The 13,865-nt window shown below is 40.8% G+C and overlaps 1 protein-coding gene across 1 annotated transcript; it reads right to left on the bottom strand.

Moving 5' to 3' along the window:
* Nucleotides 1–2,279: 2,279 nt before the first annotated feature.
* SLC66A3 (solute carrier family 66 member 3) lies at nt 2,280–12,106 on the bottom strand. The gene is made up of 7 exons (XM_048071287.2): nt 11,838–12,106; nt 9,701–9,783; nt 9,151–9,220; nt 8,477–8,534; nt 7,114–7,234; nt 5,608–5,649; nt 2,280–4,083 (listed from the first exon to the last, which is right to left on the bottom strand). The coding sequence occupies exons 1-7, from the start codon at nt 11,978–11,980 to the stop codon at nt 3,995–3,997; spliced, it is 606 nt and encodes a 201-aa protein (XP_047927244.1). The 5' UTR covers nt 11,981–12,106; the 3' UTR covers nt 2,280–3,994.
* Nucleotides 12,107–13,865: the final 1,759 nt, after the last annotated feature.

Genomic DNA, 13,865 nt, shown 5'->3' with positions numbered 1-13,865 from the left:
ATCAACAACAACAACAAAAGCAGTGATTAACTGGTAGGTTCTTGGGTAATGTTTATCATGCCTCTCAGACACCTATTTGACCCTAACAGACATTATCTCAGAGAAATCTTAAGTGTCATGGAGAAGTGAAGCTCAAAAGCAAGCAAATTAAATTCCAACGAAAACCAAGAATTTAATAGATTTAATAACACCCAATTCTATGATTTTGTATATATTTTTTCTTTTTCAACAATTTTCAGCTTCCTCATATACCAACCTGGGGCATTGTTCAGAACATTTCATGTTCTGCTACATATATGAATATGAATCTCAATTATTAGTGATCGATGATTATCAATGAAGAATGTGGAATGGAATGGAATGGAAATCAGCCTGAAGAGCATTATAAAGGAAATAATTTATTCATCATCAAAGATGCATGGCTGGGAAACCACTTCATTTGTGTTGATCGCCACGATTCTGGTAATTCTTCCTGTGGGCTCTGAGTGTTGGGGGAATAGTAATGTTACTTCTTGTAGAAGACCTAGAAGACCTAATGAAGGCTGCCTGAGACCTGTTAGCTAGTTGTGGATGACTTTCTCCAGAGTCCAACTGCTGTAAAAGCCTGCTTCTGGACGCCAGCAGTTACGGTGCGAGTCCCCTTCCCCACCCCTTTGCTCTTCTGTTTTGCTGGATTGCTTTAGCAGAGCCAGGTTAGGAAGCAGCTACATGCACACACAAGCCAGCAGAAGAGGCTCAGGGACAGGGAGTTCTGAGTTGTTCAAGCAATAAAATCTTTTCCTGGATTACAATAATGCAAAGAAACACACCCGTGTCTACGTGGTTTTACTCTGCACAAACCACTAAGTGTTAGGGAGGCCTGTAAGGAAGGGAGGTGCCTGTATGCGTTTGTGTACGACTCCTGTTCACTAATGACAGTTCAGAAGTAGGCTTTTGGGAAACGTAAACCAAACCCATCTTCCACTGGCTACATCCCCACTTTGAAAACTGCAACCTGTTATCTCTGGAATCATGTCCTCATTCTTTCTTTTTTTTTTTTTTTGATACCATATGTCATGATAAATGTTTTCTCTTTCATGCTGTTAAACTGAGCTTTGTCACCAAATGCAGGTTGCAGCTTAGCCATTACCAAGGGCATAGTCATAGTTCATAGCTGGAGAGGTTTGGGGTTATACTCAAATTTCAATGGGCTGTACTAGAATTCAAATTTTATATTGTCATGGGCAAGAAAATTCATACTTTTTGAAAGCCCCAGTAGGCCCCACACTTTCCAAGCCAAGAAAAGCTGGTTTACCCTGTCAACGCATTGTGAACTGGTGCGAGTAAGTGCTGGGTGTGTAATTCAGTGCTTCAACAGGCTCTGTGAATGGAGAAGTATTACTTCCAGCCCTGTGGATAGAAGTTACTCACTAGCTTACCACACTAAAACAGGTCCAAGATGTTTTCCTTGCGTGCTTTTGGCCAGCCGCTGCACTTGCTTGCATCCACCCTGATACCACTGAATGACAAGTTTAACAAGGTTTGTCCTCCCTGTTTATCTTGGCTAAAGCTATTGCCTTTAATGCAGCTACTTGGGAAGATTATGGTTTGCATACTGGAGGGAGCTACACTTTTATGGGGCTTGCCCAGGACTTGACCATGTTTCTACCTTAGAAAAATTAAAGAAATTATTCTCTGTGAGAAAAGAAGAGAAAGAAAAAGTATGTAAAACTACCTGCTACTACCTTCTGATTTGTTCCATATCCCATGCAGCTTGAGTGAGAATTCATGGCCCAGCTTTCCAAGTCCATAGAATTACTTAAGTTTGTGAATTATCCAGCCGTTTCTTTTCTTCATTTCCCACAAGTTTCCAAGGTGACTTATTCTAGATGTATTAAGTAACCTGTACAGAACCTTTCTTAAATGTATTTTCAACATTTTATGGTGAAAAAAAAATTAAATGCTGATCATCAAGCCAAAATGCTCGTGATTTTGCTACAGCATCACTCAGGAGTAAGAAAGACACCAATAACTGAGTTTAGACTTTAAACAAATCTTTCTCTTAGCAAGAAGAGGCTTTAAAGAAAAAAAAAATGCCTGTGTTTTTTCTTTTCTTCCTTTAAAATGCTGGAGTTCTTTAGCATTTTACAGGTTGATACACAGCCTGATACTTTGAATATTAAGATGAAAGCTGCCCATTAATGACCTGTAAAGAACATTTTATTTTCTCTCCATATATGGAGACAGAATTAAAAATTGAATGTATAGTGAAAATTCACTATAAGAATGACATGAATCAATCATGATGAATACCATTTATTAACATGACCTGGAAAATGTATAACATACCACCTGCCACCAAATTATTTAGACCAGTTTGGATATTTAACACAGCTTTAGTATATCAATAGCAGAATGTTTACAGTTACTCTCTCAACCAACATAGAAACTTCTGAGCATTTATACAGTTTTATTGGAGCAGTAAAAAAACCTCATCTTTTAACTTGCTCTCAATAATGTGAGATACATGAAATCGTACGTCCACAGACATACTTCTTCCCAGCCCTTCCCACCCCAAAACCAGAGCTTACAAAGCAGCTATATTTTCTGACAGTCAAGGTCTCAAGGAGATTGCAGAGTCGGCTCTTCTCCCAGTGTACGCTGGCAGAACATCCCCTTTTGCAGATCTTGCTGCTCTAGAGGAGTCCAATGGTTTAGCACATTGCAAGGAAAGCCTGCCTCAAACGCAGTCAATGGAGTCTTCCGAGTCTTCCCATAGTTTTCAAGCATGTCAGGATCAAGGGTGCCTGGGTTTTAGCATGCCAATCAATACTAATACTATAAAAATTCTTTTGAAAAGCCCTATTTTTTTCATTTTGGAGAATGTAATGAGAGATGAATGGTTACTATACTACTCTGGTTACTTCTGTAACTTTTGGCTGGAATGGTACTACTTCCAAAAATAAAATCCTGTTATAATATTCAAGAATATACTTTTCCCTATTTAAATATACCTACTAGTAACTGATTAAAATCTCCAAAGTAAAAATTCAACTGAAGTCTTCCAGTTCTTCAGGACAGACAGGTTAAAAAGTAATAAAGCACAGAGTAGTACCGTCAAAAAACACTGGAGATGAGTTTGTCTTGATGCATCAAGCTGCACTTGTAAATGGGTCACTGCCCATATGGATTGCATTTGGAGACTGGGCATCAGTTCAGGACTTCTGCTTGAACAGTATTTTTAACTCTGTAGCTCAAAGTCCCATTAATTTCTATACCTTCCAGTTTCTGCTGTTCCCAAAACAGTATGTTCAGTGAATATTCAGGTTGAAAAAGAAGAATACATAACTGAGTTTTTGCTCTTATCATAATAAAAAATGGGTACATTATAGAAAATGACCATGGGTGTCCTGTATCAGCTGTATACATTGTACTGTTTAAGTGTTGCATGCAAGTGCTGCAGGCCCAGCTGGATTTGTGACTTCGTAAAACACTTTTAAAACCTTATTTTGAATTGGGCCTTTATTCAGATTTTCTTTATCCTAAAATACAGATAGCTAATACCTAACTGAGATGCTTGCAAGAAAAAGACAAACATCTGTTGTTTTCAAACTTGCAGCAGATGCAGAAAGATGAGTTGATGTGTTGGCACAAAATAGCTCTTGTATAATTGAAGAAAATAATTGTTTCTATGTAACCAGAAAGTACTGAAGTGATATGAGAATATATAAACATCTAAATACAAAATACCTTGTTCATTTAGTAAAAAACTCCATAGAAAATGTGCTATCAGTAAAACTTCTGTTAAATAACCAATAAAAATATGCTGCTTAAATTAAGTATCTTAAAAGAATTATTTCCAAGAGAAAATAAGCAGGAATGTACTAAATATGTTTAGAGATAAAAACAAGGCTTAAGAGAGAGAGCTGCCTCAACTTTTGTTTTGTTGTTTAAGCTTAATTATATCTGCTTGTTTGCTGTTATTTTTTTAATGTTGTGTGCTGATGATTGTCTTCTAGTCAGTCTTTTTAGCTTTCCTGTAGCGCAGAATTGTGACCGTGACCCAAATATTGAGAATGAGCATGGTTATGAAACGGATGAGAACTAAAAGAGAAGAAAAAAATCTTGTAAGCATAATTCAAAAAAAATCAACTGCTGTCATTTTCAGAAGACACGTTGTTTTGTAAACTTCTCCTGGTGTACAAATTGGCTGGTTCCCATTCTGCAACTTATTTCAGCCAATTGGTTTAAATTACCACGTTCTGGAACCCAGAACCTCTCAAAGTAAACACAGCAGAAAAGAGCGTTTCACATTTGCACGTGATATCTGAAAATAATACACCTTTAATTGTTTTGTGACAAAACCAGCAAAGTAGCACAAGTCTGAGTAGCCTCATAAAAATTTATATTTACACCTAGCCTTAAACTTGGAGCTGCAGCTTTTGTGTCCTTTGTAGTTGCGTGTGTTGTTTATAATAGAGATTCTCTACTGCCATCTGTTAAGCTTACACTTTGGGGATACAGGAAATACTTGTATCTGTCAGATTTTAATGAGAGGAAATCTGATAACTTAGAAAAAAAACAAAACAAAACTGTTTTTCAGTATCTTGATTAACTTTCAGATTGGATTTAAATCCAAGGAAGCAGAGTATCGCTACCTGTGAGACCACAATTTGAAGCACAGGTACAGCTAATACCCATTTGGTAGATGGAACACTGACAGAAATGTACATGAAACTGTTTCAGAAATAAGTCATCTTTGACAGTTTCATATGCCTGCATGAAACCGAGATAAACACACCGAACTGTTAAGTGCTAGAAGTTAACATGAAACATTTTCCATTAGAGCTGCATAGTGTCAATGTTTGCTGCCATCTCTTTCATGTTCCAAAGTGTGCTGTGTTATATTTTTAAAAGTAGCTTTAACCAGCGCCAGCTTTACTTTCAAGGGATTTGGTTTTACTAGCGCTGTCAAGACAGCGTTTTTCACCCTTCCTACCTCCCCTCAACATACCTCTCACTTGTAACCTGCAGAGGTGTGTAGCTGTGGGTGAACTGGGCTCAGTAGCTGACCCAGATTATATTTCTGTGTGAATTCGATGTGAATTATGCCAGTTCTTTGGTGATCCAGTTAACTGCACGGCCCTGCACACCCCTACCCAAGCATAGAGCAGGCAGCACACACGGGGGTAGAAATGAGGAATTGAAAAGGGGACTTCCTTTTCCAGTGAAAGAGCCATTTTAACTGCTTGTAAAACTAAAGCCTTACAGTGCTGCAGAGGACTGCTTGAAAATAAAAAACACACTCAGATGATGTTTCTGCTGGAATTTCTAGCTTTGAACTAGAAAAAGGATCCACCAGATAAGGTATAATGTGGTTTTGTTACTGTTCTTACATCCACCAACTCTTGATTTTGAACCACATATTGATAAACCTGCTGCACTCCTTAGTTCTTTGTTGGGATCACACTTTTTCACAGGATGGTAAGAAGCTGTTAAATAAATTTTCTTTATAATTAAATTACCTGCAAAATATTTATTTTAAGCCACTTTAACTGCTTTTACAAAGCACTTAAAAACTACTATGGCAGCTATTACTTTGGAAGGGTAAGCCATTCTCATACTCACCTGAGAGATCATTTGTAGTCATTACGGTTGTAAATATTCTTGCTGTAAATTGGAGGAATTGTGATTAGTGGATTAGATACAACACGCTTATACTTTCATAAACTGATGACATCTCTGTTTCGCAACAGCAGATAATATGGCATGAAAATATACATTGTATAAACATTGCCACTTTTAGTGGGTTGACTCTTCACTAGTTTAGTCCCAGAGATCAAGCTCTCAAAGCTGAGTGGCACTGTACTAAGGGCCTTTTAAAATTAGAAAATAATTGATAGAGATTTAATTTAAGAAAAAATTAATTATATCTCTGTCCCTAAATAGGATGTGGTCAGCATCTAGTGCTTCTCTTTCAGTTCTCCCCCCTCCCTCAGTAGTTGATACTGGGTTACACCCACAGTCGAGGTAGCATGACAACCTTTGTAAATGCTCACCTGCATGCTTTTAGGCTTCTGCAAGTATGAGGAATTCAGTTTCCCTATCCACAACAAATCTAAACATTAATTATTTCACATCTGCAGCAGGCTAGAAACATTTACAAAGATTACTACCACTGCTCAACTGACATACCACAACTTCTAATTATTGTCTTAAAAACACTGGTTTACAGGGAAATAGATTCAGCAGCACTATGTTTTACAGTAAGGATATTTTAAACACGGTTTGTGAATATGACAAAGGCATTTCTGATAAACAGCTGTAGAAATGTTTATGCTGGCCACTAGGTAATTAACGTATGAACTGCACAACTCCCTGTTCTTGATATATTCTTAAATTCTCCTTTGTTGAAAAGAAAGTATTTACATGTAGACATAGTTAAAGGTATTTAGCATTAAGCATATTTGTAGATGGCTTTTAGAATTAGTGTTGTTTGTTGACATAACTAAAAAATTTAGCACCTTTTCATGATGGATCACGAGTAATTTTACTGAATTCTAGAACACTGAAATATTTTCTTCATAAAGGCACTCTCAATCACTTCATCTGCATCAAGATCCTTTGACCATTTTTGCATGTTTTCTAAATCCAAGTGGCATTGTGACTCAGCTGGTGTCAATGATACTTGACTGGCTGTGGTATCTGAGTCTCAGCAGTCAGCACTAAGTGAAACGTGCTTGGTGACAGGACGAGGGGGAATGGGCTGAAGTTGTGCCAGGGGAGGTTTAGGTTGGATATTAGGAAGCACTTCTTTACTGAAAGGGTTGTTAGGCATTGGAATGGGCTGCCCAGGGAAGTGGTTGAGTCGCCATCCCTGGAGGTATTTAAGAGACGTTTAGATGTTGAGCTTAGTGATATGGTTTAGTGAAGGACTTGTTAGTGTTAGGTCAGAGGTTGGACTTGGTGATCTTAGAGGTCTCTTCCAACCTAAATGATTCTGTGATTCTGTAAAACTGCAGTAGGCAAGGTACTTATCTACCGTGGTTTAAAAACCCATTGACAGCATTAGGAGCAAAGATGGCCTCAGAAAATGAGGTCTCTGTGCTTCACACCAAGCTGCCCATAGCTTACTTGCACAGGTGTATGCAGACATGCTCCAGGTCAAGGCGCTCACTTGTCCAGAATCTTTTGTCTGCCACAGACACCGCAGCTGAGCCAGCTTACTTGCTGCACTGATGAGCGTGCACAAATTCTGAAAAAGCATGTAAAAAGAGAGAATGAATCCCTGCCATTGTGCTGAGTAGTTTAGCTTATGGCTGTCAGCATATACCTTACTAAAAAACAAGACTTTTTTTTTTAATTTAGAATAGAAAAAAAATACATACTTTCTCAGTATTTTGCAACCCAAGTGTTACAGTTTTGTACTAAGGAACCACGAAGCACAAAATTAAAGTTGCCAGAAGCACGGGACTGATTTCTGAGATACTGCTCAGGAAGAAGCTCAGAGAGCACAACAACTGCTATTACTGTTGGCAAATACTTGATTGAGGCAAATATTATACAAGGGCAAAAAAAAAAGCCTCTCAACCTGCTACATAAAACTGATTATGAAAGTTAGCTAAAATGAGACTGATCTAGTCTAAACAGCAAGGTTGATTCATACCATCTGTTACCATTATGTCTGGCAAACAAAACCAGAGAAGAATGAGAAAACTGACAAGAATGTGTGGAAAATGAGTCCAATTGGTGGGGAAAAAAAATAACGAAGGGAAAGGACTATTCAACCTGTCATCCTTTTAAGGGGGATTTTGCACAGACCCTCCATGTGGGTCTTTGCGCAATGCCTGGATTTCCCTTGTAAGTAAGGATTGGTATTAGGCTTAGAAGCTTTTATCCTTATTTGCATTACTTTTTACATTAGCAATTCCAGTTCATCTGGAATTAACTCTAAGTTTCTCTCTTCTGATAAAAAGGGCAAAGACCATCTTCAACCTATGAGGGGCATTATCAAATAATAAGTTTTCTTTGGAAATTCTAGGGCTAAATGGAAAAAAGATCTTGTGAAATATTCAACGCTCCACATTTCAAATGCTTTGACTGATGCTCTGTTCTTTGCCTTTCACGTTAAAGGTCTACCAATGGGTATTATGCCATTAGGACAGAAGAGGACATCTTAAACCTTTGCTACTTCTAGCATTTTTATGACAAGGTCATGCCAGCATATCTAACACTCTCAACCCAATACAATTTACATAACTATACCTAAGAACATATTTTTCGCCCCCCCAGTCTGTAATGTAAGTGCTATGTTTTCAAGCCACTCACAGAAGTGAAAGAAACAGCTGTATTTGGAAACTGGTTGTTTGTTCTAAAAGCTGAACTAAATGATGAATTCTTCCAAGAATAAGTGCAAGGAGAGATTTCAACGATAAAGACTTCCACAGAAAATGATTTCATATGTGGACATGATTTCAAATAATCATGCAGCACTTACCATGGCCAGGTCTATTATCCACTTCCGCAGTGTTAGCACGTACCAGCCTCCCCAAAACCTTACAGTATGTTAAGTTTCATAGCACTGAAAATGCCAGGATACCAAAGCTCTCAAAACTGTCTGGAAAATTAGTATTTTTTAACATCTGGAAATAATATTACTGTATAGTCTGTAATAGAATTTCAATCTGGATAAAACATATTTAGCACCGGTTGAAGCACTAAGTGCTCATATTTTTCACAGTGCTTGGTTGAACAGCGCCTGGGGTTTCTCAAGACCTGCTCCAATGCACAGAACTTGAGATTTAAGCCCACATCCTATGTATGTTTTAAAAGCGAACACTACCGTCTTTGTCACAGCAAGTACAATGTGCGTGGACAGGAAGCAAAGAAAGAAGATTCATGATGTGCACCCTGCATCTCTAGCAAAGACGTAAATTAGGAACAGGTCGGGCTCCTTAGCAGTTGTGGGCCTTCTAGCCATAGCCACATGCCAAGCTTACCTCACACAGAGATCTACTGTGATCCAAGACATAACTTGTGGATGTGGAATGCGCGGTGAGAGGCAGGTGGCTGAATATGATTTCCAATGGTAGTACCAAACAAATGATATTGCTATGTGAAGAACAACCAAACAAGCTACATAAACCAAAATTGCCAGATTTTAAAGGATACATAACTGCATAGAGCAAAGCTCGTTTCATGTTTCCATTGAAACGCAGAACAAACAAAAGGAGAACGGCATCTGAAACAGATAAAAGATTGCTTGTCAGGGAAGGGAGAGAAAGGGCCCAAATGTCCCTAGACAACGGGAATTAGTTCCACTGGGCACCATGTCTACAGGACACTGGTTTCTTACAGGCTTGTCTCTCAAATTTAATGGAAGTCCAAAACACTGCAAGCTCCAAAATTAAGCTTTTTGCAAGCCTGGGGTGTTTATAAGGCTTCTCTCCCACACGGTGCCACTGGATAAAGGGTGAGCTTATACTGCAGCTCCACTGTGAGTGTATTAATTAGATTTTCTGCTCTACCTGACCATCAATGTTCTTAACGCATATAAGAGCTCAATTATACTTGAGATGTTCATTGCCTCTCTTCCCCCCAACCCCAGCTGGTATCAGTCGATGGATTCGCATCATTACAGTGGAATACTCTACCTACACGCAGAGCCTTTGCACGTAGAAGCCTCTGCTTCATTTCCCAAACCACGCTTACAAAAGATTACCTTGTGCAATGATGATGGGATATTCCAGGTATGTCTGCAGAGGGTAACCGTAATAAATCTGGTACCTCAGAAACACGAGGAAGCTGAACAAAAAGACACAAAACAGCATGTCTGTACAAAGGAACAGGACAGCTCCTTCACAACTTCTTTTTTATTGTCTTTTAAACTATCTTTTGGTTGTGCCAAAAGGATCCAGATAGGTGTAGCCCCTGCTGTCAAACTGATCAAACAAATACGAACACAAAGTGCAGGCCTGATGATTCTATGGTCTATTCTTGTTATCCTCAAATAGAACAAGATGCAGAGAGCTGCCCACACTTCTTGTCAAGGTCTCCGTGTCACAGTATGAAAGGCATAATTTCATTAATTACAACTGGTGAGAAAGAAACAAAGGCTTCCAGACCTTAAAGACTGCCTTCTCTTTGCATCTGCCTTGGCACATCTGGGATAGCTCTGTTGTGTTTTTTTTTTTTTAATCTATGTTCATAGTTCCACCTATAAATTAAACAAGTCTTACTGGAGTAAGAAATATTTTCCAAGCCATCCAGACTACACTGTTACAAGACTACCTCACGTAGCTGTCCTGGTCAGACTGAGAGTCTACTCTTAAATGCATTAAACAATGGCAATTATTCTCCTTCCTGCTACTTCACAATACAGTATCTAAAAGGAACTGCGCTGTTATCATGCTTTCTTTACTTTCTTCAACCTTCATGCAAGTCCATGAAGTTAAACAGGAACTTCAAAGCTGCAGAGTCTGCAGAAAAAAACAGCAAGGACTCTGAGGCTATACATGAGGAACTGCCTGCCTTGTAGGTAACTGGCTTTTACAATATTCAGAATTTGCATATCTGAATTCTGTCTAGAACTGCCTACAAGTCTTATTCCTTGTAGTGTCAAATTATACTCCTTGCCATCGCACCATTCTTCTGTGGTGCTCCTCTGGTGGGTCACTGCACTATGACTGCAGAACTATCCCAGTGTGTACCTGTAGACCAAAACTCTCTGCAGCTAGACCCCCAAGTCTTTAAAGACTGCAGGCTAAGTAGGCCTACCAAACAAGCAAACAGTCCCAATAAATGTTTCAAAAAAGCCTCACTGAAACTCTTCCTGAATAGTTCTGTCCTCAACACATAGCGGGCATAGAACCTACGGCAGCGTGGTTACTTACAAGGCCTTGTAGTTACTTACAAAGCATTTTTGATATACACCACCACACATGAAATAATTTTAAAATGTTACTGCTGCTGTTTGCTCAGGACTTTAGGCAAGTCTTCTCTGCTGGAACTAGAATTTGGTTTGGTCCTGAAGCATATAAAGCATAAACCATGCTTACACGGAGATGCTTCGGAGTGAAAAGCCCTTCGCTAGTGCGGCTCAGTGCTGGCAGCCTCTACCCAGATGTAGCCTCCTCCACCACTTCGTTTGGCACACACGAGGCGTTTCAAGGCGTTCTTTTGCACAGACTCATACCCAAATTTGTGTGTGCACGTACGTGGCTTATTTATTTTCCATTCCGTACAATCCTCTTCCAACAAGATTTAATAAGCCTAACCAACGTATGATTATTGCAGGGTGAAAAAACCTTCCGAGTTTGACAAGGCTTGTAATCTTCTTAAAGAATGATTATATTTTACTTACACGGGTGAAAGAATCCTGTCTAACTGGTACCATCACCTGCACGATAGGGCACACAGACCAGTGAATAACCCGATTATATGGCTAAAATCCCACAACAGGTATCGTCTCTAACTACACGGGTTGCCTGTGCTGGTCTCACAAGTGTGTCTCAACAGTGCAGACACGCTTTAAAACGGGAAGTTTGGGTTAAAAAAGGTCAGTGCGTTAAATGAAGCAGGATGCCACCTCTGTGGAGGCTGCAGAACCTCTGCGGAGGCTGCAGGACCAGACCTCTACTTATAAAAAGCGCAGGTTTTATAAAAGCGAAAGGAAAAGGGACGGCTTGAAGCACCAGCCCACCCCGCTGCCGGGCGTGAGGGCGAACCGCTGATGGCTGCGGGGGCGCCTCGGCTGCGCCTCCAGAGCCCGCAGCCCCTCGGATCTGCGCTGCCACCCCCCCCCCCCCCCCCCCCCCCCGGCTTCCCTCCCGGCCTCCCCTCCCCGTGCCCGGCCTTACCCGGCCAGCTCCAGCAGGAGGCTGCCGAGGCTGACCCCCCTCGCCGAGCCGGCCGCCAGCACGGCCGCCAGCTGCGGCAGCTTGAGCACGGCGCACACCGCCCAGGTGCTCCAGTGCGCCAGCTCCAGCAGCGTCGGGGCCATGCTGGCAATGGGGAACCCGGCCCGGACCGACACGGCTCGCCACGGCTCGGAGGGGCGGGGAGCAGCGCCCGGCCCGGCCCCGCCGCCATGGGGCGGCCCTCACGGAGCGCTGACGGCGCCCGGGGCTCGCCATCTCCGCCCCGCGGCCGGGCCTGAGCCCCCGGGCGGCCGCAGGAAGGGCGAGGCCCGGCCCGGCTTTGCTGAGCTGCCGGGCCCCGCTGGGCTCCGCCTGGTGCTGCCCTAAAACCGCTGCGATGGTCCCACAAGGAGCCCAGTGCTCGGGGCTGGGGGCTCTGAGCCTGAAATTCATCCTTGCTTTCCTCAGAAATGACGGTACCACAGCCGTCGTCTCGGGCTGTTTGTGTAAAGGGTCAGCCGCGGGTTCCGTTCACCTAGGAGTAGTGGAACTCAGTGCTTTGGGAGACATAAGAAACACAGAGATAAAGGGTGAATTTCAGTTTGCTACCCCAAACTGAAGTTTCCTTCAGCTCCTGGGTTTTTAGGCCTTGCTGTCTCAACCGTCACAGTGCCGGCTCCTTCACTAGGCGCGGTGTGGTTGTGGCAGTGTCAGTTCTGGTTGTAACAGAAATAAAGCTTTTTTTCTTTTTTTTTTTTAAAGTTTCTGAACATTGTACTTGTCAAATAATGAGAGCTGGAGTAGCTTTCCTGGAACATACACCTACCTACCACACACAGTTGCGCACAAAAATAGGAAAGTGCCGTTTTTAAAGCTTTTGTACCTACCAGATTGTCAGAACTAAGTAAAAGCGATTCTCCGAGGAATGTGTGTTTGTACTGGTCACACGGATACAGAATCTTGGCTCTTTCATGCCTGCATTTGGCTGGGATCACTCAAAGTGTCAAATCCATACCATTAATTCAGATTTTTACCTACAGCATAATTGCAATAACATTCAGGGTTATTTGCAGGCATAAAACTTTCAGCATTCTTACGAAAGCTGTATTTATATTAGACTGATGGTCCTTATACAATTCAGTTTCTGCTCTTCTGCAATTCTAGTGATTTTTTTTCCCAACGTTTCAATAATATGCTTTGACAAACAGGTTTATTGCATTCATTCCACATACATTTAGTGGTACTTCAAAACAATGATATTACTAATGCCTAATTTGTAAATCATGTCGGCCTCTGTGTAAATCAGTCATAAAAAATAGATGTATGCAGGCGTACATAAAATCTGAAAAAATGGACTCCCAAAATGCAGGATTCTAATTTAAAAACTATGATCTGTCAATATAATTCAAAGGAATCAACCTTTTAAAAGACAGGCTCTAAAACAAGAAAGCAAAACTTGAAATTAGCTTAAACTAATTACTGTTCCAAGATTTTCATGATAAACTTGAGTTTTCAGCCTTGTGGGAGTATTATGTACTTGGAAAAGAGTTGAGTAACCCGTCACAAGAAGTTATCTCATGCTCATTTAAAATTAGGCCTGTGATATAGATGTGTTTGGCATTTCAGATAATCTGGGAATAATAGAGAAATAGTTAAGGTAGAATTTGTATATCTGCATTGCTGTGTGGGTGCGGATTCAACAAAGTGCTCCAAAAATACTGATAATATGCACTGCCTTTTATCCTGCTAGAAATAATCAAGGAGCCGAACTGAGCTCAAACTATTAAGCAGCTCCATGAGCATATTTTTATTCAACTGTTTTCATATTTTAACAAAGACATGCAATGTTTACATTTAGTCAGCGTTGCAGCTTTCAAAATTTTGCTTTGTATTGCAAGCAATCAGTTAGGCAAAGACCTACTCTCCTTCCCCTGTCGTGTCTGTGTAATTGTATTGCTGTATGTGTGTTAGTTGGTCACCTAAGTAGCCACTTAGGGAAAAAACAAGTGTCACGGTGCTGCATAGCCC

The sequence above is a fragment of the Anser cygnoides genome, chromosome 3 (assembly GCF_040182565.1).
Source record: "Anser cygnoides isolate HZ-2024a breed goose chromosome 3, Taihu_goose_T2T_genome, whole genome shotgun sequence".
In the NCBI taxonomy this organism is placed as follows: domain Eukaryota; kingdom Metazoa; phylum Chordata; class Aves; order Anseriformes; family Anatidae; genus Anser; species Anser cygnoides.
Note: the sequence above shows the minus strand (reverse complement) of the source record. Positions and strands in the feature narration are given on the sequence as shown.